The sequence below is a fragment of the Poecile atricapillus genome, chromosome W (genome assembly GCF_030490865.1).
Source record: "Poecile atricapillus isolate bPoeAtr1 chromosome W, bPoeAtr1.hap1, whole genome shotgun sequence".
Taxonomy (NCBI): Eukaryota; Metazoa; Chordata; class Aves; order Passeriformes; family Paridae; genus Poecile; species Poecile atricapillus.
Genome location: NC_081288.1, coordinates 50,174,128 through 50,197,960, shown reverse-complemented (window position 1 = coordinate 50,197,960; position 23,833 = coordinate 50,174,128). Strand labels below are relative to the sequence as shown.

The window sequence follows — 23,833 nt, the reverse complement described above, 5'->3', positions numbered from 1 at the left end:
GGCACATGTTCCTTCCAATAGTAAAAACAGCACAGCTTTGCCTCTGGGTGCAATTACACCAGTGTGGAAATGCTCTAAAAGGGTCTGGCTTTTCATGTATGAGGTTCATGCCAACATACTGCAACACAGAAAGAAGGCTAGAGTATTGCCTTAACTACTATCGTAAATTGATATTACTTTTATGAATAAAATAAAAAATAAACACACTAGACAAACAACACGATTGTCACTTAAAAGACCACTCACTATCAAAGGCCCAAACAGAATAAAAGTGCTCTAATTCTATGTTTGAAACTGCCTGCTTGCACATGACTTCCTTTCATTGTGTCCTCCACTTTTAATGATTTGACAGCAGAAGTTAAAAGCCATCCTGAGCTGAAAGCTACTCTCTTCTCTTAAATGTGAAAACATTAAACTATTTTTTTCCATTCTGATCACACCAAATAAACCCATAAAATCTCTAGATATCACGTGAAAACAATGATTTAATTTGAGCACACTCTTCTAAAACCAGGCATACTCATTTTAGAGACAACTTGTACCTGGTAAGGCCTGCAAAGGAGCATCATTATCATTGGTTTTCTCCCTTTTTTCTGTCTGTGCCTTTCTGCAGGACCAGAAAATATAACCCAGGCTGTTGTTCCTGCCTCAAAACACCCAGGTTTCTCTTAAAAAGAGCAGTGTAGCCTGAGGATTTATTGCAGTTTATCTACGGTGAGCTCTAGCCAAGTTCCTTCCAGAAGGGTTCAGACATACAGACTTTCGACAAGGACACAAACCCTGCTGTTCTTGCTTACGGTACCTGGCTTATCCCTGCAGTAATTCCCCACGGTCCATTTGTGCTCCTCGCTGAGCACCGCCTGCTTTGCATTATCTCTGTGTATGTGTGTGTTGACAGACGGCTTTATGTGAGAAGCCAAAATGCCCCCCGGACCATCAGCTCCACGTCGCACCGCTCTGGCGCGCTGCCCTGCCGGCATCAACTCCCTCTCCACCTCGACTCGCTGCTGGAAACTCTCCCTGTCCCCACACTTCCGTGTGCCAAACGTGGAAGGACTGGCATCCGTAGGACCAGAGCGACTCACGTCCCTGTACCCAGCGGGAGGAGGGTACGGGGCTGGCCGCGGTCCCCCGCGGAACCCCGCTCCGACGGGCGACAAGCGACCCCCGCCGCACCGGGCCCTGGCGCTCCCGGCTGCCCCACAAGTGTCCGCCGCTGCCCATGCCAGGGGTGGCTGCGCCAGCCCCGTCCCACCGCCCAAGCCGGGATCGCGGAGGGGAGTGTGGGAGCGCGGTGTGAGACCCCCCAGGCCTCCGGCAGCGCACTCACCTCGCCGTGCCGGCGGTCCCGCAGCCCCGCGGGACGCGGCCATGTCGCCACCGCCGCCGCTCCGCCCGGGAGCCGCGCTCCGCCCCGCTCCGCCCCGGCGGGGAGCGCGGGGCCAGACGGGGCTCGTAGTCTCTCCCGCGGCCGCGGGCGACGAGGGGCGCGGCCGCATCGAGGCACTACGTTCCCCGGCGTGCAGCGGGACGGGGAATATAAGTGGCTGGCGGCGAGCGCGCTTCAGTCAGTCCGCCCGCCCGAACAATGCCTTCGCCGCCGGGGCCGGGCAGCCGCGGCTGAGCGCGGCGGGAGCCCCGGGCAGCGGACGCGCTTGCCGGCCACCGCCGCTCCCGGCGGAGGGGCTGGCGGGGGAACGGGCGCTCGCACGCCGCGAGCATGTGGATACCCACGGAGCACGAGAAGTACGGCGTGGGTGAGTGCCAGAGAAGGCGTGCGGGGCAGCGTGGGGGCGAGGAGCGGCGCTGCCGGCGGGGAGCGCATCCCGGGCAGAGCGGGATCGCCCCGCGGGGCGCTGCTGCCGCTTCCCGCTGGAGTGAAGGCAGCGCCCTGCGAGTCAGTGCTGCGGTGGGGGACGAGGTCCCGTCAGGGCGCGGGGGAGCGGCCCCTTCCCCGGGGCACAACAAAGGGCGGCCGATGCCCGAACCGCGGCTCCCGCCGCTGCCAGGGGATGGGGCAGGGGCCGGTCTCCAGTCTCCGAGGCGGGCGCTCGGTTCTCCCTGCTGGGTGAAAAGGCTGGCATTTCACGGGGAACAAAGCAGCCTAAAAACATTGCTGGGAGCGGCGACCCGGTGGGAGACGGTGTCTGCCGGCGGCCCGACAAGGAGCGGCAGCGCGGCCGCGGGCATTGTTCGCGCGTCGGGGGTTTTGTCGCTGCTTCGCTGGAAACCAGACAAAAGTGTCGCTTGTTGGAGCAGGGCTGCCTCTGTTTGTTCCCCTCTGGCCGGTGCAGAGCTCTGAAGCCCGCGGGTTTGACTTGCGGAGTGATCGGAGAGACTCGCAATGATTTTGTTTTTCTTGGCACCGCCTACGCCAACACCCGGTGAGCGCCGGCCGCTCGTCCCGGACAATAGCCCCCTGTGACACCGGGGTGGCCGGACTGTCGTACAGACCTGCCCGCCTAGTAGGCAGCTCTCCGTGTGTTTACGTCGTATTTAAACGCGGAGTTGCTCATGTTGGAGGAAAGCGGGAGGAGCGCGGAGCCCTCCTTTGTGTGTGTGTGTGTGTGTATGTGTGTGTGTATAGCAGCGCTGTGGCGAGCCGAGAGCGCGAGGCTGCTCCGTCCCATCTGTAGTTGAGCCCAGATGTTGACGTCTTCCGAATGCTAAATTACACAGATCATCCATGGGATTTTGTTTCTTGACTTCTTTATTTGTCAGGTCACAGCTGGGTTGCAAGATATTGATTAGTCCTGCCACCCGCCTTTCTTTACGAGGATGGGCAAGAGGCTTAAAAACCACTCTGGGACTCTCTGGAATGGCATGCTGGATATTAGCAGTCAAGTATTTCAAGCTGCAGCCCTCCTCTCCGTCTATTTGTTGTTTATTTTTATTTTTGATCCTAGTGTGCTATTTCACAACTGAAGCATTCCCTAGCTCCCCGCCCCCCACAGATGAGCTAAAAATCACTATCTTTCTTATACTGAAAACAAGCAGATAAACACTGTTCCCCCTATTTGAATTACTCTCCCGTCGTTGCTAAACAATTAAGAGATATCCCTTAAGTAAGCTTTTCTACGTTTAGTAACCCTTTCAAGGTACTTAGAGGTGAATTGCTCTTCAGCTCTGCCTTGCTTACCAGAGCTGCTGTCGCTGAAATCTTACTCCTGCTAAAGAGATGCAGTTGCAATTCCTCAATACAGAGTTTCCTTTGGATCAACCAGAAATTGTGGTCCGCTACAAAGATTGTCTTTATCTGTGCAAATATAATATAGTCACCAAAACGATGTGTATTCTTATTTAAATTCATTTCCTGGTTTTCTGTGATTTGGCTTCCAAAGGCTATTCAAGATAGTAACAAAAAGCCACTGTTCAAATCGGTTTCTCTGTACCCCTAGGATGGGGATGATATTATAGCTCAATATGACTATTGCAAAATGTTGAAATACTAACCTAAAGTAATTTAATTTTTCTCTTGGACTGCCTTTTATGCTGTGTGCTCACTCACCTGCATGACGAGTGCTGTCTGCAAAATCTTCACACCCAATTACCCTGTAAGCTATTGTACTACATAGCTGTGGGAGGGGAGGCAGGAGAAAGGGTTGTATCTTGTTGTATAATTATTTAAACTTCATATAAAGTGAACCTCATAAATCAAACTCGCATTTTGCACCACAGACCAGCTTATGTGTTTTCTTTTTTACTGATGGGATTATTATATTTACAAACAGCTATTTTAATACTTGTGTGTTTATCTGCTCTGGTAAAATGGGTGCATTAGGAAACCCCTTTGAGAATCCCAATTAGGTGTACTGCACATATGTATCCTTTATACAGAGAGCTCAGGACTTGCATCAGCATCAGATCTCATCTGCATTTTCAGTCTGAATTCTGCAGCACATGCTGTGTGCTGCACATTTCTGCTGTGATGCCAAAATGGATGAAAAATCAGACAACAGCCACCTGGTTGCACTGAAGGGTTGCTGGTAACCAGGTGGCTATTGCTCACTTGCACAGCCTGACTGATCCCACTTTGAGGGGTAGGTAATACAAGTCACAGTCTTCTCTTCTACAAATTTTTTAACTTCTGCCTGCTGCCTATTGATCATATCTGGTTGATATTTTTCACTGACCGTGTTGCTTAACTCTGAGTTCATTTACTACTAGGCAGACACACTGCTAGTTCATTTCATGGTAGACATTCATGCTGCTATAAGGAGAGCACTACTGCACTTTCATGTGCCACCTTTTGTGCTACAGTTGTGTGTTTTTATTTCCAAGGCTATAGATTTTGTCAGTTATGTTGTGTTATCCCTCAGTATGCTAAAAGTGAAATAAGGACTGGAATATTTCTGGTATTGAGAACTTGCTTTGTCTGAGTTTTGATACCTGTATTTTCAGAACAGAAGGTTAAGCTTGTCTATTTCACTTTGAAATTGCATATGTTTTGTATCACACCTTCAGCTGCGGTGTCAAACCAGCCATGGCATTGTACAAAGGATGCTGTGGTCAGTTATGTGAAGTGTTCAGCACAAAGTATGCTGAGGAAAGGTTAGGAGAGGTAAGATTATTTTTGCTGTTAATAGTGGTTAAATCTGGTAGATGTCAAATGGAGTTGACTTAAGTAAATACTGTATGTTGATCTATGTGAATTCAGAACCCAAGAGAATCACAGGTTCATTTAGGTTGGAAAAGACCTCTAAGATCATAGAGTCCAACCAGTGGCCAATATTGTTTAGAACAATAACCAAACCCTTTGTTAAAATGAGTCAATTAAGACAGCCTAGCTTTGGATGCTCTGCAGGCAGCAAGCCAGTAAGTGTAGCTTTCAAAAGTGACTCTTTTTGGTTGGTGCATACTGGAAATTTTAAACTGTAATAAATAAACCATGGAACTACATAATTACCTTGTAGCTACTGTTTGGAGTAAAGATACAAGTTCTGTTTCATCCTCTGTATTCAGGGTGTCTTTTTCTTTTTGTCTCACCAGATCTGCATATTGCCCTATCATCTGATTTCTTTGATTTACCTGAATCTGTAAGGGTGCAGTTATATTTTCTGCAAAGTAGGTGATTTACCCGTCTTCACAGAGCACAAAGTTTCTCAGAGTTTCTCTGGAAGGCATTTTTTGGACTAGGGTAGAACGAATAATTAAGGAGAACAATTAAAAACAGTTGCTGAATGTATCACCTAATTTATTAGCAGAATGGTATTCCAGATGCTGAAGTCATTCTGTACAGCAAAATATACCAGTTTAACTCTGCCAAGCTGAAATTGTGATTGATATTTTTAGTGTGGTTAAGGCACTATAATGTGCCTTTCTAAGGGGGGCATGAAGTTTGGGCATCGCCTAGTTTATAGATGGAGAAATGTAAGGTTCAAATGGTTTTGTACTGTAAGCTGAGGTTCATAGGAGGAAAAAGACAGGGGCCCTATTAGTTGATCACAGGCGCGGTATTGACTTGCACATAGACAGAAGCCAAATCAATTGGCTTGTGTCCTGTTCTGAGTTGCAGCCAAACTAGTCTTGATAGCAGCCCTGTTGAAAGATAGCAAAGATATCCCTATCTCCATGCTGAAATCCCTTTTTTGACTGCAGGCTAACTTTACTGTAAATGAACTTGCTTTGTTTAGCTCAACAGTATCTCTGTCAATAGCATGGTATAATGTGTTTTGTTAAACATAAGCACTTCATTAGCTTTTCTCGTGTGCTTCTTCAAACAATACAAATAAAGCCTTCAATCAAGCCTTATTTCCTCTATTCTGCTTCATGAATTGTGCCTCATATTTCTATGTGGAATTCACTTTGTATTTTTGTCTTAGGCTAATACTGTCTCTAATAATGAGCTATATCCAAAGCTTGTATCAAGCTGTCTAAATAATTGTTTAGAGTTAAGGCAGGGCAAAACATAATGTATTTGTGGGTTCATTTAACTGAGGGGCAGTTGGAAGGTGATTTTTGCTTTCTAGTTACTGCTTGTAACTCTTTGTGGGGCCTGTCACCTGTGAGCAAGTGGAAGTCATGGGGCTCCAAGAATGAGGGTGACAGGGTATCAGTGCTCCCTTTACCTCACTGGGACAGTGGGAGTCCATTATGAAATACTCCCTGAGTTCTAGCTATCTAAGGTAGCGAAGACCCACACATTTTCTATAGGAACATTTTTGACACATGACACATTTGTCAATGGAGGCTTTTATATCAATTAAGTATGTCAGTTGAATAAAAGTGATATTTTTTTCTAGTCTTTTATATAAGTACCTTTCAATGTCTTTAAAAAATGGAATTACCTCAACCTGCAGCTTTTGGACAAAAAAAGTTGCTGACTGTATTCTGTTGGAGTGCAGAACATGAAGCTGAGATTCTTAAGTAATTTTTGGTCATAGGACTAGTCTTAGGTGAAACAAATTAAGTCGTGAAATTTTCTTGAAATAAGGCTAAATCAAGATTTTAGAATGTATTTTTAACATCTATAGACTTCCTTATGGGTTTGTGATGTTGTGAATGTCTTCAATATCTCCTAAGGACGGCTCAGAGCTGTCTGGTTCATTAACATGTTATATAGTGCCCTTCAGAGACCCAATTTTTCCTATTCACTACGTATCTGGAGCTACCAAGGAAAATTTCTGAAGGCGGAGGTTATTCCATGGTTAGCTGTATAGTGATGTCACTCTTTCTTCCTCTTTTGCTGTGTTGAGGGTTTTTAACCACTGTTCTTAGTGTTGGACTTATGAAGCTACTTGCTGGGCTGGATTTATCCAAAAGGTGATGAAACAATGGTGAATTAAATGACATAATCCATGAAGGTAAAAATGTGTTCTCCCTGTAGAAAAGGATAATTTTTTTTTTTATTTTATTTTTTAAAATCTTAACATAAGCCAGTATAATCTGTGATTGCTTCTGCACGCTCAGGCAGCATGTGATGGAGTCACTAACTTCTCTGTCAAGGAAGCTGTAATTGGTTACTGGACTCCTACTGTGCAGATCTCAGCAGCTTTTTGCACTGCGGCAAGAGTGTCTGCCATTGACTCATCTCTTTGCTTCCCCAACCTGCACCCCAGAAAGGAAACTTCAGAATAAAATTGTGTTTCATGTTTGTAGCCTGGTACAATGTTTTATATGATGTTCCATAGTTCCCAGCTCATTTCTGAGTACAATTCACTGTGTAGGTTTTGGTCTATAAAGTTCTCTGTAATTTGAGTTTTGGGATTGGGGAAAATCCTGAGGAAAGAAGCATTTAACTGCTTGGATCATTTGTGACACTTCAGTGTATTCAGTAACTGAGACAAGGCACTTGAGCAGACAGTTTGAACCTCTGGGAAATGTGTTACTTAATTTCTTTAGTTTTGAGAAACTTTGTGCTGTGGTTTGTTTTTGTTTTTTTTAACTGGATTCGTTAGTTCTGTGAAGGTACAGGGGAAAAACCTGATAACCCATCTAAGCCTGGTTCTTCACAGAAGGGTTGAAATGCAAAGGTTTTGCTTCACTTTCGGTCTGGAATTTCTTTTGTTACTGGGATTTTTTTGCATGTAACTGTACATGATTGAATAGCCTTTTGTTTTGCTTTTCTTCATTTTCTTGCTTTCTGTTTGTGAGGAGCTGGGCAGAATGACTTTGAGGTGACCGTCATCCACTTCCTGGAGATTTGGAAGCCAGGTGACTAACCTGGAGGGGAATGTATCTTTTTATTTATTTGTCATGTGCATTTAATTTGTCTTAAATGTCTCTAGCACTATGTAATACAGAGGATTGATTTTTTTATTTTTATTTTTTTTCCTGAAGGTAATCAACAGAAATATAGAAAAATGTTTAGGAAGAGTTTTGGGAGATTTCATCTGTACTGCTTTCTCAATGCCAGGCGAACTCTAGCTGTCATTTCTGAAGGATATTTGCCAATATGTTTTTTAAAATGCTTATAGCAGAGCATCTACAACTTCTGTAGTTGGTACTTAGCAATCTCACTACCTCGTGTTTAACACTGGACCAGTTTTCCTCTTGAATATATCATTATGTATATATGAAGACTTGCCAACACTTTTCCTTGCATGAAAATGCTGTGATTATTTCATTCTTTCCTTGTAAATATGTTCTTATCTATGACCAATTGATCAGTTCTAAACTGGACAGGGAAACTTTATAAGGTAAAGCATGAGAATCTTAGTGTGTGCTAAGGTGATGTGTCTTGCATGCTTGTCATTCCTGGTGTGACATTTGTTCCTTTCACAGTAGCATTGCACTGACTCACGTTCTGTCGGGAACTGCTAATCAATCCCTCAGATTCTTTTCCGGAATATGGTTGTCTAGACAGTCGGTTTTCCATCCTGTATTTGTCAGCTGATGATTTCTACTTATGTGTCTTTACTGAATGGCACTTCTCTTCGATGCTGTTTATTCCATTTGTCAGCCACACTGACTCCGAAATTTCCTTTCTCTCATATGCCTGTTGGATGCACCCTGTTTGACAGGTTTGAGAGATGAAATTTAGGAACTGTACTCACTAGCAGAAGCAGATCTTGTTATGAGAAGCAGTGCATTATAAGCAACCAAAGATACTTGGATGTCACCATGATTTGCCATTGGTCTGTATTTGTGTGTTTAAAGAAAGGTGTTTTTCAGATCTTTACAATGACAAGAGACTAAAGTGAGCTGCTTGCAGTTTCTGTTCATAATACATTTTTCTGGTTACTCAGAATTTATGTTCCCAGTTATATAGTTCAAAGATGATACAATAACTTGTCAACTTTGCATTTTTGGGCACATGAAATGTTCTGTCTAAAAATAATGCTGATCTAACTTCCAGATGCTCACAGGTGAATAGGAGAGCTGCAAACAGTGCAGCTCTGAAAGTCACCTGTGCTACAGGGACAAAGACAGAAGCTTGGATTTTGCAATTTGTCATGTATTGTGCTTGCTCTTTTTGTTATTTTAAGTAAGAAAGTAGGACAAAAATTAATTTTGTAATATTAAAAAATCAAAAATCTAATTGCAGGAAAAAAACCCCTTGCTGATAATGATTTCATCTTTCTTCCAGTTAAGGAACCAAGTCAATGTATTTTTTCGGATTCACATGCAATTATTTATCTACTTTAATAGTAACTACTTAAGTTATTGCAAGTAGAAGTGAGTAAGGTGTATTTAGTCAGGTCTCTAGTACAAAGAATTTTGTTTTCTGGATAGTTTGTGTGTAGAAAACCACACTAGTAGATGAGGTAATAAAACTGAAAGTGGAGTTGTTAATTAGCAAGACTCGCTTAAGGTGTTTGAGGAATAACTTAAGTTTATTTCAGTTTTGCTTTTTGTGTTACTGGATTTCAAGTGTGTGTTTTTTGCTTTCTGGGCTCTGGAAGCAGGTGGTGGCTGGTCTAATGCAGTCAGTAGCTAAATCATGTGCTTGTTCAGTCCTTTCTGCAGCAAAGAGATGTGGTGCCCTTTGAAATCTGTTGCTTGGGATTTCTTGATTTGAATTTTATTGTTGTTTGCACTGAACTTATGATTTCTGAGTTTTATTTAGAAATGCAAAATGAGTCTTAACTATAAAGGTGCATACTGATGCAGTTTCATGAGTACTTTTCATGGAGAAAGTGGGAATCTACACACTGTGGATAAGAGATTATAACTTCATAATAGGGGGCCTTCCATAATAGAAATTACAGAGTTCTGTTTAGTTGTTTTTAGGCCCAGGCATTTTCTTTTACTATCATAAATCATTTACTGCGTAATAGGATAATGTTTTATTCTTTTGCAGCTCTTTGAAATTACAGGTTATGGTGCAGAAATTAAATGATTACTCCATAAAGTCTTATTTTAACTTTTCTCCAGTGTAGTGTAGTGAGGTGAGCAGGTACAAGTTGTTGGGCAGGTTGGGCCAGGACACACCAGTATTTCTGATACTTTGTTTTGTTCCATGGGTTAACTGCAAAATTTATATTATTTCATTATTCATATTACAGGAACCCTAATGGGTAACAGCTTGATCCTTGATCAGGCAGGAGTTATGTTATAGACTGTATAAGTATTCAGTAGTTGTACTTTCATGAAGTACCAGTCATGCTTCTGTGATTTTACCCATAAAATAAAGACTGTTAGTATTTTTTTATTTTTTTTTTTCTGATAAAAGCCCTATATAAAGATGGCTATTGGGTTTTAAGTGCACTATCTTGTCTTTTGGAGAGAAATATAGCATAGGGTAACTTAAATGTCATCAGAGGTAACACTATGGACCACTGAATCCATAGGTACAACTATGAGGAGCGAGGAGCACTTTCAGACTTCTAGGTGCAGCTGTGAGGGTACACTGCTTGAAACTAAGCAGGATAGAGATGGGCCACAGGTTGTAAATGATAATTTTTTTGTTTAGTGATAGATTTGATAAGAAATAAAGTTGGATAGTATTTTGTATCTTCAAGGAAATATGCCTCTTTTCCTAGGCTGCATGGTTCCTTTCTTCACATCTGTTCTATGCCTGTTAGTACAGGAAAAATACAGAGCTTGACATGCAGTTTGTGTCTTTGCATGGGATTTAGAAGTGCTCCTTCTGGTGTTAAGATTATTTCCTCTCTTACTCTGATAAAGAAGAAATATGAGTCCGTATTTTTGAAACAATTTCATGGACAAGAGTTGGCAGAGCTGCTCTGTTATTCATGGTTAATAGTGGAAACTTCTTAAACATTCTTTACTTATCAGTTTCTTCCCTATTCCTCTTCATCTGCCCCCTGCCCCCAGCTTCCTTCCTTTTTTTTGGTCTGTAAAACTTAGGACAAAAAAAGAGGAAATCCTAAGGTGGAAAACAGAAGGTCCCTGTTCTTCTGTTTCAGTGTAAGAAGCACGTGTCAGTTCTCTACTGGGTTTGTAACCTCTATTCTTCCACGTACCCCTCTCAGAAAAAAAAATTACTAGTTGATTATAAGTCAAGCCAAAATGATATGGATATCCTCTTTTCCATTTGAAGTAACAAGACCTGAATGCTTTTTCTCATTGGGCTAGATGTAGTTCTGAGCTCTCAGCTGTGTTGAACAAATATTGCTTGCCAGTAAAGGTAAAGGTAAAGGGTGGGTGTATCTGCCTGCACAAATTTTGCCGTTTTATTGTCTTGGTGAAATATGCCCGTGATAATAGTAAGTATTTCAAGTTACATTGATTCCATTGCTAGAAAACTCAATTCAATCACTTAATTTTTTATTATTTTTTTCAGATTGAATTGGAATATAAAAGACTTGTATGTGAAAAAGACAACAGACAAGTTAGGCTTTTCATAATGATTTAATTATCCAAAGACAATTTCTTTCCACCAATTAATTAAAAAAACATTGTAAGAGATGCTGAAAATATGTAAAATATCAGAATACTATGTGTTTTTCCAGGCAAATATGTGGTGCTCTTGCATGTGAAACAGCTGTATTTAGAGTTTAATCTTTTTTGGAGATAGGGTTTCGAAATATAACATGACAATATTCAGAGGAATCTGAGGTAATGGACTCTCCAGCCTCAGACACTGACATGGAAATCCCTTATTCCATAGTTGCCTGCAGTATTACTTCTTTTAAGCTGCTGGCAGTGGCTGCTTCTAGAAAACACTGTTGTTTATTTGCTTGTTTTTAAAAAAGTATGAAGAGTAGCTTTATTTCAACCTGAGCAATTACAATGTGCTTCAAGAAGTAATATGTAAAACTCGTTCTCTTGATGACAAGCTTTGACTTCCTGGCGCCATGAAGGATGAGTGGTGTCAGTCTTGCTGTTGCTACCTCTCTGTTCAGTGTTGGACTGAATCCATTGCTTGTATTGTATCTTCAAGCTTAAGTGTACTCTTGCTTGCTTACATTCAGAAAATTCCTGGGGAAGCCTTTAACACTGAAAATTGTTGAGCTTTAATGCATTTGCATGCAAAGGAAAGTATTTCTTTGTTTCACTTCTGCAAAGACTCGTTTCTGCCAAATTGTCTGAGGCTTGAATAGCAGTGCCCTAAAAATGTATATTTAATAGGTATATTAAATAGCACCAGTTTTAAAGATGGCTGAGATAGTGTGTCTATTAAGCAGGCACAAATTATGTTGGTCCCTGTTTTCCCAATCTAATCTGAAAAATGTAACCTAGTAAATAGGAGAAGTGCAGCTGCCACATTAGAGAAATTGCGTTGGTTTTCATCATGATTCTTACAAAGATATGTTTGGATTTATATTGATAAATATTGCCTCTAGCTCTCTTTTTGAGCAGCCAGTTAACAGCATCATAATTGACATGTAAATGTGGCTGTACAGCTGAAAGGGATCTGTGGTCTTTATCAGTGTGCTTTGCCTCTTTTTGAGTTCTGCAGCAAAATAGTGACCAAGTAGAAAGGAACTGGACTGATGAGGAGCTGCCTCTTTTCAAAGAGGCACAGGCCCAGAATAAACCTGTTTATATGATATGTACTGAATGGACTCTTAAACTACCAAGGTAGGATCTTTTGGTTAGTCTATGAAGTGGATTTATTGTTTGCAGAGCCGTCATAAGTTTGGCTTGTTAACAACCTCTGAAAAATACCATTTACATTTTTGCATACCTTATGCAAAACCTTAAAAGCACTCTAAAGCAGACTACAAATAGCAGGCTTTGTGTAGGATATGAATATGCACAGCTACACTACCAAATGTTAAAGTAATCCAGGAAACTCAGGATAGCATATTTTCTTGAGTATACATGTGTGATAAAACTTTGTTGAACAGAATGTGGTTGTCTGGGGACCGGCATGACCATGGCCAGGCCAGCTCTGGGGCCCACCCAGCCCATGCCATGTGCCTCCCCCTATGCCTTTGTAAGAGCTTCTGTGATGAGCAATTGAGAGAGCTGATCTGGCTGGAAACGAATCACTTTTTTGGCAGGGAGGTATTTACACTGCATCAGCACCTCTAGCTGGGTTTGGATTATCTGCCAAAATAAGTGTGCCAGTGTGGGGGGAAGTGAGGGAGGGTGCAGCTGGGAGTACAGAAGATGGCAGGACCCCAGCGCTCTGCATGTGCCTGCAGGCACATCAGATGAGGTGGAACAGAAAGCTAATGAGAAATTTAGTTGGTCTGTCAAGAATATATGTCACTTTTCATGGGGCAGGAACAAATAACAAGCTGATAGATAAACAGTATGTCATCTTATCCAGCTGTTTGGTCTGGATTCATGTGTGTTTTGTTTACAGAACCCACTGTTAGTTACAAAACTCTTACACATTTTCAGTCACTGCCAAGTACAGTAAGTGCTTTCTAACTGTAGAGATTACTTTGTGAGAAATTACCTGTTTTTGCAATCTCAACCTTTGTCTTCCTTGCAACAAGCAGAACTTTCCAAGCACATGTTTTGGACATGAAGTTGAGATCGAATTTTGTGAACCCAGAGCAGGCTACTAAAATACTTTGAGTGTCACAAGGTCAGAAAATAAAAACTCTAAAGGTGTAATTTCAATTTTGTGGATGTAAAATTAGTCAAATTATGCCATGGAGCAAAACTGATGGAAAAAAGGTAGAAAGTGACAGAACTGAGAACTGATAAATGTACGTCAGGAGTCCTGTGAGGTGTAAATAATACAGTAAGATAAAATAAGCACAGATATCATACTTCTAATATTGTTATGAGAGGTCTTTGTCCTACTGCTGCATTCAGAATGAAAACAGGTAAGCATTAAGTATTTTAAAAATATGCAAAAGGAAAAATGAACAGTTCTGCCTTATATAATAAAAATTATATAATTATATATTATATAAGAATGCAATTATAATAATTAATAATGAATAATTATAGTTATTATGTAATTATATAATAATTTCACAGTAAAATATTTGATATTATACAAATATAGATACAAATGCTTTATAATAAATGTGTTATAATGATGATGTATAATAATGTGGTTGTTTTGAGAATTTGAATATCCTCAGAATAATGAAAACTGCTGCTGCTGCTGCTTCTCAAAAATGATGGATCTTAAGCATTGCCATTGCCTCTTCAGTCAGCACAGATTTGGGAATAAATTTGAGGAAAATGCCTTGGCAGTTTCTCCTTCCAATTGTCTCTACTACTCTTGTCCCATTTCTTTGCTGTGGCTATCTCTGTGCTAGCTCTCCTGGAAACCATCAGTGGAGTGCCTGAGCATTCTGCACTACCACAGTCGTGTTCCCTTCTGGCTCTTGTCACCCAGCTCATTTGTCTCACTTCTGTCTGTCAGATTTTTAGGTCCGAAAACTATGACTTGAGCTTAGCAAAAATACTCTATGGTTAATTATGCATTGTTTGTTTTGTACCAAAATAAGTTTTGGATACATAACAAGAACCTTCAGCACAGGAGGAATTGTTTGATTTGGCTATAATCTATGGGGTACCAGACTTCTCAGTGTCTGTTTAAATATGAAGCAGCATCCTTACGACGTTTCTGTTATGGTAGCTATAAAGCTGGGGCATCACATATGTAATATTATACTGGAGGCATTTTCTTGGGTGTCTTCTCCCCTTCTAAATTAGTCCAGTTATGAACTGACTTTTACTGTGTTCAAAGCATTTTTAAAATCTAAAACACCCTCTGGGAGTGGGTGTGTTTAATGTACAGAAATGTATGAGAATAGGAACTGGAATGTGATACATAAACTGTGTATGTATTTTTTTTCTCAGTTTCCTCAAATTGTCAGTCACCTTGCTTGTGATACTTCAATTACTAAGCATGTTTTTGGCCTCTTGTCACACAAGGTTTTGAATTTGTGTGTCCCTGCTGTTCAGCCCTATCACAATGAACTGGAAGGTGAGGAGGAGAAAAGTGACAATCGTATGTCTGGTAATTGTTGTTTGGCTCATATCCAGGGTTCTGTTTATAAAGAGCTCTATAGCATGATCTTATAATATGCAACTTGTCTGAAAATGTCAGTATTTACTTTTCTCATAAAGTCTTGATTTGTTGAAGTACCTTTAAAATTTTCGGGGCAAATAGTTGTTATCAAGCATCGGTGTTCCTATTGCTCCTTTCAAAGACAGTTTAGATAACCCTTAACCTTTACATCTGTATACATGCTGCTTTTTTTCTTCTGTTTAAACAAATCTTCACTATCAAACTATAGTTTGCAAAAGGAAGTGTCTGATGGGTGATATCTTTATGGAAGATTAGATACAATGACACCTTCGTGATGTGATAAGAAATAAGAAAGTGGTTTTGAAAGGAATAGCTTGGTCTCTTGAGATTTATTATCTATTCTAATTTTTATCTAATTCCTATTATATTTAATAGGAAAACTGTTTGGGCAGGTCTGACTTTGCTTCTTTTTTAGTTACAAAGGTTGAATACTGGGTAATTCCATGATGCAGTCATTTTTCTTCCTCTCTAGAGGACTTTAGCTCCAGAAATTCATCAGTATGTAGTTCAGCCATAAAATACTTTGACTTTTTCCTAGTGTTAGTTATTTTGTACTAGCTACAAAGAAATTTGTGTTCTGTGTGGATGTTGACTTAATGAGCGTGTGAGGCATTCCTGCAGCCTGTGGTATGTCCTGGGGGCCCTGGGGAGGTGAGAGGAATGCTGGGGCTTCAGATATGGCACTGAAACGCTGACACTGCTCCTGTAGTGTTGCAGCACACAAACAGTGTAGCATACCTGATTTAAATACCTCAAATTCCCCGAGCTTACAGATGGAGCAGAATTTCACAGAATTTGCTTTGTAATCTCATGTCAAGCTCTGTTCAAGGCAGCATTATATACTCGTGCGTGAGTGGGTGAATAGCACTTGGCAGGCTTTCCTGGCACTTGGCTCTTCTAACATCTCCTGCAATAATGACTTAGAAGCAGAACTTCTACCCTTCCCCCTCCTTAATTTGCCCATGTGCTTCTCCCAAATATGATGTTTTCTGCACTTCCTGTACAATGTCCATTTCCAGCAAAATTAACTTAAGTTTTTCATAACACAAAAAAGAAATTTACCTGCACAGCTATGCGGAGCTGTAGACAAAGACCTGCTGCTAATTGCTTTGTGGTTACTTGCAACTGTTTTTTACCTAGAAACCTTTTGCATGGTAATCTTGCAAAGGTAAGCTCCTATAATTAATAATGTGACCTGAAAACACTTAAGTATGTATTTTATTTGTATTTTTTGGAGGGACTTTTTTGGTAAGTACGGATGCAGGTTATTGTAGCAGTATCAATTGGAAACGAAGGGAGATTTGGACATATGTGCCTACAAATTTAGGCTTGGCAGGCCCAGTAGAGAATTGAAGGTACTGGGTTTCAGAAGAGACTGGATGAGGGATTATGCAGTGCAAGTGAAATGACAGGCAGGGGCAGAGAGGTCAGAATTGCCATGTGGTTTTATCAGGGTTTACTAATGAACTTACAGAGGAAAAGGCTGGTAGTCAGGCACAGAGAGTAAGGAGGAATTATGACTACAGTGAAAGGCAGAAAAATATGTGAAAGTGCGGGAAAGTTTGTAAGAAACTTTTATGTTCCACTGCTGGCCTGTTTTGTGGCATCTGCTGCTTGCCTTTCCAGTAGGGAAGTTGTAATTAAGGTTTGCTGCAAAACTTGCAGAGTAAAGACAGTGGGAGAAACAGATCTGGGAAGTGTTCCTGGATGATGTGCTGTCAGGGATTATGGTTTGGAAACTATAGACATAAGATTACTTCTGGCACTAACTGGATCTTACTAAAGCACATTTCAGAAACAAGACCATGTCAAGATTTTGAAGTGCTTGATTCAGCTTGAATTTCACAGAATCATGTTAGCTGTGTGGTTTTAGGTAAGGACCTCAGATGTGAGCTTTGTGTAATCAGTTGTCTTTATTTTAGTTTGTAGGTCATGCAGGTTTTAGTTTGCTAGATAACGACTGAGAGAGATTCTTGAATGTTGCTAATGAGCTTTGGGCTAATCAAAAGTCCTTGTCCTCTGGCTCAGGGCTCACTGCTATCTGAACGAACTGTTCCTGAAAATATACAGTTTCTCATTTCCAGAGGGCTGCCTGGAAACTTTTGGCTCAATACTTAATTGTGACCAAAGAAGCGATTGAATTGAGAGCTCATGGGGTAATGCTGTTTGCTGTATTATGTGCTCTAGCCACTGAGGTGCTAGTGAATTTGCTAGGAATAGGCGGCATTCAGCAGCAACTTGAGGATTCAGTCACTGTGTGACCTACAAATGACAGAGACAGTGGTAGATGTTGAAAGAATTAGACACTGCAGATCTTATCTGTACGATGTTCACGCTTTTTTGCCAAGGTATTGGGTTCTGTTGGTGTCCTGTGTTTGCTGGGAATCAAGTTTGAATTAATTTGTAAGTATGATTTTACCACTTGAAAGTTATCTTGATTAAATGACATGTTCACTTGGCTTTAAAAGTACTTTGTTTGCTGTACAATACACTAGCATTCCTTGTCTTGTCATCTCACTTCACCTCAGTAAAATACAGAACTTGTGTACTGGAAAATACTATTTATTAAATAAAATGAAGAGTATGAGGTTGTTCAGAAGTGTAGGAAGTGATGAGTATCTGTCATTTATTTTTTTGTTAAACTAAGGTTAACTGCAGAATTTGTTTTTTCTTTCAATTTTTTTTTTTTTAAATTTGAATAGGCTTCTGTGTAGAGCAAGCCTTCAGTCTGCTGGCAGGCGCTCTTAGTTAGAAAACACAGCAAGTGTGTGTGAGTACATGTGTACCAGTACTGATCAAAATTTCATCACAAAGGGCTGTAGCAGAGAGTGATAGGAGTGAACTCTGTATCATCATGAACTGTGCAGCAGAACTGTGATGAATGCATATAGTGTTTGTCTGATGGCCTTTCCACTGAAATTAATAAATGTTTCTTAATAAATTAATAATTGTTGTTTAATGTCTTAAATGTTTGTTCTTAAATAGTTCACTTCTGAAATCCTAAATATGTGTTTGAAAGTGCTGTTTTCTTATCACAAATATGATTTAAATTTTCAAGTAATGCAGCTGTGTGTGTAGTGGAAGACACTGGTGACCTTACTAAAGACCGAATTCAGGCCATTCGGCTACCATCCAAATGCTCTGCCAGCTTAGCTACTTGACCACCTGCTTCTGTTTTTCCATTCCCTTTGCAAATGTAGGTTTTGTTCATTTTCTGGCATCTCATCATTGCCTTTGATAAAAGGAAATTAAATTTTGTGGATAAGGTCTGTAGTGTAGACCACTTGGGTGTTTTTGTGGCTCTTGCAGTCACTGGAATTTTCATCAGCCATTCAAGCATGGGCTTGTTGGAAAAGAACAGACAATGATGCCTTCTGCACCTCCATGCTTGTTTTCCCAAACCATGCTCCTGTGCTTTGGACTGCAAGACTCAGTGGCTGCCGTGTAGTTGTGCTCAGTCTCACTGTAGCTTTCCTACTCTGCATGAGCTTGGTGGTTGTCCTCAGGGCAAAACATCCAGGTAGTGCTGATGTGCTGTTGGAGTGTGTGGATATTCCTTTAACTGTAGAAACAGGCAGCTTAAATTCTTTGTCTTTGTTCATATCTTTTCAATATGCAAAACTGAAGAAAAAGGAAACACAGGTCATAAATATGACTTTAGGACCTAATGGTAAATGCTTTTGGGTACGAATCTGTTAATAGCCCAATGTAACTGGAGTGCTGAATGGGGAGTCTTCAGTAATGAGTTACATTCCCTCATCTACTACTGATCTGCTCACTGACTACATCCAAATCACATGACCTCAGTGCCTGGTTTGAAAAGCAGCACCCTGAAAAGCAGGCTATCACTGCTGACTGAAAGCTTCTGTGCTTGTTTCATCTGACATAGCTGAGATAGTTCAGGAGTTACGTCTGTGGTTGGTTGCTGAAAACTGAAGGAAAAATGAGTGGCTGTTCTGTGGCTTCTCACTGTGTTAAATGCTGCTGTTGGTTTCTGAAGTTTTTGTCCCTTTTTTTGTCAAGCAGTATAACCATGATGCAGTGATTTAGGTGCACTAAATTTTAAACTAGAAAAATCATAGATTACTTCTGGTTTCAGTATAAATGCCAATGGATTGCTTTTATCTTGCACTTTAAAAAATGCATCAGTCATGGAAAAAAAGTTGTCTCCTGCTTTTTTCTGCGGCATGCAAGACTGCATTTGGTGTTCCCACAGTCTTGGTCTCATGGAGTGGATAAGATGAAATAGGAAGGCACTGCAGAAGCTGTGAAAATGCTTGGTGAACTCTCACTTTTATTTTGGTGCTTGTTTCCATTGCATTCTGTATTCCATTGCATCTATTACAATAGATGTAATTTTTCAAAAGGTGACTTGACTACCTGGACTGTCTTTTGCTGGTGGTTTAGGCAGGAGTAAAAAATGGACTAAGCAGGCACTGTCTGTGAATCTGATCTAAATATAGTCAGCTATGCACATACTTGGAGCGTTGTCTGGATGAGTGTGAGTTTTGTGATCTGGCAGTATTACTTGTTAGACAGATTAGTTACTTGGCAATGCTGAAGTGGGAACTTTGGTCTGGGAGGCACAGAGCCTGAGTTGGAAAGCCTACATGTTCTACCATTTGAGAAGGTATCTGGTGCATTACGATCAGGGGATCTGGCATCAGGATGCAGTTGTGCAGACTCCACGGTGAGATGTCAAGGGCCTGCATGAGCTCTGTGCAGGTGTGGGGCTGAGAAGCTTGCTGGATTGCCATTGTAGGACATGTCCGCTGGTCCCTCTGACATCCTAGAGGATTGTCATGAGGGTCCCACTTAAGGTGAGTCAGTGTTGTCAGGAAACTTAACTTCCTCTAAGATGTAATGCTATAGAGGCTTCAATAGAAATATTAAGAATTCTCTGAACACATCTTACTGGTTTTGATAATTTATTTAACAGAAATTGAATAATTGAGCTCCCACTCTTTAGCTTTCTACAGTAAATATTTATGGTCTCTTTCGGTTTTTATCTCTTGGGTACCAAAGATGAACTTCAGAGATTGTGTTCATTCATTTCTTTGCTTTCCTGCCCTTCTTTGTAAAAGAATCTACCATGGAACTAGCCTGCAAAGCAACATGATAAAACTTTGTAAAAAAACAACCCAAAACAAACAAACAAAAACAAAAAACTCAAGAAAAACAAAACAAAAACCCAAGCCAAAACTCCAACAAAGATTCAACAAAATACAAGATACAACAAAATACAAACCAGTTTGACATCTACCAATTAGTATCTAGTATTCTGCTTTCAGCATGTTAGAAAGACAGTGCAATTAAACAATATACATGGGAACATTTTTCTTTAGTTACTTGTGAGCATTTGGAGCCAAGTGTAGGGAAAGACATCTGACTTGGTGTCCTGTGATATAGAGGAAGGTTTCTGAGCATCCTGTTTATTGAGTTTTTGCTTCCCAAGTGGTAAAACACTGTATATTATATATTATAATATATGGGTTAAGGAAAGCATTGCCTCTTTGAACTGTTTGCTGTTATTGTCTTGTGCAAATCACATGCTCTCAGCTGTTTGTTTTGGGTTTTTTTTGTGTCAAATGTAGATTATTTTTCTGTTCACAATGGTGTACAGAGAAGCAGTGGATTGCTATACGCCAGCAATGTGCCACTGCAAGTCTGAAGTAGTAGTATCTGGATTAAGATAACAAATAACAGCTTTTCTTGATATATCTTAGAGACTGTTGGTAGCATCCAAGCTCTCCAGAGATCTACTTTTTTTAACCAGCTGTGTGTTCACCATACACGGACTTTAGCCTTGATAGATTTCGACACATATCTGCTAGGAAGAGTTTAAAAAGGTAATGAGGAAAAAATAACATTTTGTTTTCAATTTGTAATTGTAAGTGATCAACATAAAGCCAAGTTATGTTTTTGTGGCTAAATTTAAGGCCATGTTTCTCAAAATAAATGCACAGATCTGGAAATTCTGTGATGCAATGCCAGCTTTGTGTAATTTTCTTTTAACCATTTCAGTCAGGTATTTGGATAAGAGATGCTGCCAATGTCAAAAGCAATTAGGTGTAGTAACAGTTGGATTTAAGCTCTGACCATTTTTATGCCCTACCTTGTTAGGTTATTGAAAGAAGAAAGAGGGTCAGTATCCTCTTTGCTATTCTCCAGACAGTGCTAGAGAAAGGGACTTATCCTGGCTTAAAATTTGACAGCTGACTTTGTTATGCCACATTAACTATGATGTGAATGTGCTATATGTGAGCTACTGATAATTTTTGTGTAGTCTGGAGAAGGAGTGGTCTTGGTTCTCACACTGTTCTCAAGACCCAGAAGAGTCTTCAGTGCATGAGTAAATCATCAGTGAATTAGTTTTGCTGTGACAGATTGTCTTCGGTGTGAATGGCCAACATTTTGTTGAGTGGGGTGCGTGGATTGGGTTTGCATGGTCAGGTTTCCTAGTGGTACAGGGGTGGATCTTTGATGTGCTGCCAGAAGCTCCTGCCATGTCTGACAGAGCCAATGCCAGGCAGCTCCAAGACAGACCCACTGTGGGCCAAGGCTGAGCCCACCAGGGATGGTGGTAGTGCTGCTGGGGTAATTTATTTAACACTGGATAAAGTTGCTACATGACAGCAGCTGCAGCCAGAGAGAGATTACATGGAAGGAGCAGCTCTGCAGACACCAGGGTTGGCGAAGGAGGGCTGCCCCAGGTGCAGGATTCCCATGCAGACCATGGTGCAGAGCCTGGAGAGTCAGGCTGTCCCTCTGCAGCCCGTGGAGGTCCATGGTGGAGCAGAAATCCACCTGCAGCCTGTGGAAGATCCCATGCCAGAGCAGGGGGATGCCCAAAGGAGGCTGTGGCCCTGTGGGAAGCCCATGTGGGAAGCCCATGTGGGAGCATGGCTCCACGAGGCTTCTGTCCCTTCCCCGTGGAGAAAGGAGCTGGAGCAGGTTTGCTGGCAGGACTTGTGCTGCTGTGGGGGCCCCGTGCTGAAGCAGTGTGTTCCTGAGGGACTGCACTCCATGGACAGGACCCACACTGGAGCAGTTGGTGAAGAGTTGCAGCCACTGGAGAAGTTTGTGAAGGACTGTGCCCTGTGGGACAGGAGGTGTGTGAGGGAGTTCTCCCTGAGGAGGAAGGAATAGCAGAGACAGTGTGTAGTGAACTGACTGTAGCCTCCTTTCCCTGTCTTCCTAAGCTACTGGGGGAATGGATAGAGAAAATTGAGAGTGAAATTGAGCCTGGGAACAGAGGGGAAGAAGGTGTTTAAAATTTAGTTTTGTTTGTCATTATCCTACTCTGATTTGATTGGTAATAAATTAAATGAATTTTTCCCCTAGTCAAGTCTGTTTTGCCCACAATGGTAACTGGTGAGTGATCTCTCCCTGTCCTTACCCTGACCTACAAGCTTTTTGTTCTGTTTTCTCTGCACTGTCTAGCTGAGAAAGGGAATGATGGAGTGGTTTAAGTGGGCACTTGGCCTCCAGCCAGGGTCAGCCCATTGCAGGGGGGAAGAGGGGCTGATGTGTTTGGAAATACTTATTGCAAAAAAAGGTAAATGGTGCTATCAGGTCGTTTATTTAGGGTCGGTATTTAAGCTTCTATAAAGAGTGGACCTAGAAAGGCCTTGTTAACAAAGGCAGACTTCATGACAGACAGATCTGTAGTTCCTAAAAGGAACCAAACTTTGAGTACCCATTTCTATCAGTTGGACTACAAGTTTGTCAGCTGCTGGGAGGGGAGCAAGGTGACAGTAAGGAAAAATTGACAAGGTAAAATTGGAATTTCTTCCAAAATTCCCACTTTTCCTAAGGCATTTTTAAAATGCGGTTATATCCTAATGATATTTCTGCTTGATATGAAGATTTTGGTTGTATCAATAATGAAAGATTTGGATTAACATTTTCAGCAAGACCAGAATCTTTTTCCTGACAATAATACTTCCATATATTTCTAGATTTGTTACAGTAATCCTAGAAAAGTTCCTTTATAGGCTCAATGAGGTATATATCCCCTGCAGAAGCACCTGCTCTTGTAAGAGTAATAGTTTGCCTTAATTTTTTTTTTTAAATGCATCTTTTCCTCGTTTACGGGTTTTCTTTGGAGTTGCTAACACTATCCTTTGTTTCAGATAGCACTGAGATTCTTTGTCCTTAAGATTGAAAGACCTGTTAGTTTTCCCATTTGACTTGAAAATTTTTCTGTAGTTACAGGAATAAAAAGGTCTGTCGGTTTTGAGCAACACTCAACAGTTATTTCTAACATGAAACAGTAATTTCTGAAAGTGATATATCAGATAAAAGAACACCTTGAACTCCACCACTGTTGAAGTTCAGGTGTTTCACCTCCCTTGAGACTTCTTTTTTAGCTATGTCTATTTGTTATACTCTGCACTTAGTTTGGAGATAGACAGCAGCAAAAGACAGAAGAGGGAAAATGATGGAAAAACCCTGAATTTGGTAGCATGAAGCCAGAGTGCAGACATGTAAGAATGGGAGCTTGAAACTGTCAGGGAACCTATTTGAGAGGGAAGACTTGGGGGTAACAGAAGTAGGATTTTGAGGAAGGACTGACTATAGGGGAGCTTTCTGCCTTTGGCTGTTTTCTAACTTGCTTAAGCCCATGGATGTGGGAAGATAACTGTGAATTAGGAACGTCACCTGTTGTCTGTGGTTTATCAGAAGCCTCATTATTAGCTATTCTGAAGTAGAGGACAGTGGGGATGAGATTATGTGCAGCTGGCACTGCCAGGCTGAGAATGTGGGTGCTCTGGTTCGTGCTGTGTGCAGGCATATTGTGTTCTACTGATGTCCTGGATTGCTACTGCCTTTTGCAGCCTGAGCTAAGCAGGAGTGCTCAGTACTTTTGTAACATCTTCCTCAGTTGATCCCAAATTTACGTCCTTGTTTCCAACACTTGTCTTCAAGCTCTTCTTGCACGCCTTGCAGCGGGTTGCTGTGGAGAGAATTGGT

The 23,833-nt window shown here is 41.2% G+C and overlaps 2 protein-coding genes across 2 annotated transcripts in view; one reads left to right on the top strand and one right to left on the bottom strand.

The window, feature by feature from the left end:
- LOC131592330 (zinc finger protein 277-like) overlaps positions 1-1,435 on the bottom strand; it is a 45,327-nt gene extending 43,892 nt beyond the window's left edge. The window contains exon 1 of the mRNA XM_058863756.1: positions 1,331-1,435. Coding sequence (XP_058719739.1) covers positions 1,331-1,373 — 43 coding nt within the window. The 5' untranslated portion in view covers positions 1,374-1,435. The remainder of the gene's footprint in view (positions 1-1,330) is intronic.
- A 103-nt stretch (positions 1,436-1,538) lies between these two features.
- The window catches only part of LOC131592193 (dedicator of cytokinesis protein 4), a 226,090-nt gene continuing 203,795 nt past the window's right edge, over positions 1,539-23,833 (top strand). The window contains exon 1 of the mRNA XM_058863535.1: positions 1,539-1,757. Coding sequence (XP_058719518.1) covers positions 1,721-1,757 — 37 coding nt within the window. The 5' untranslated portion in view covers positions 1,539-1,720. The remainder of the gene's footprint in view (positions 1,758-23,833) is intronic.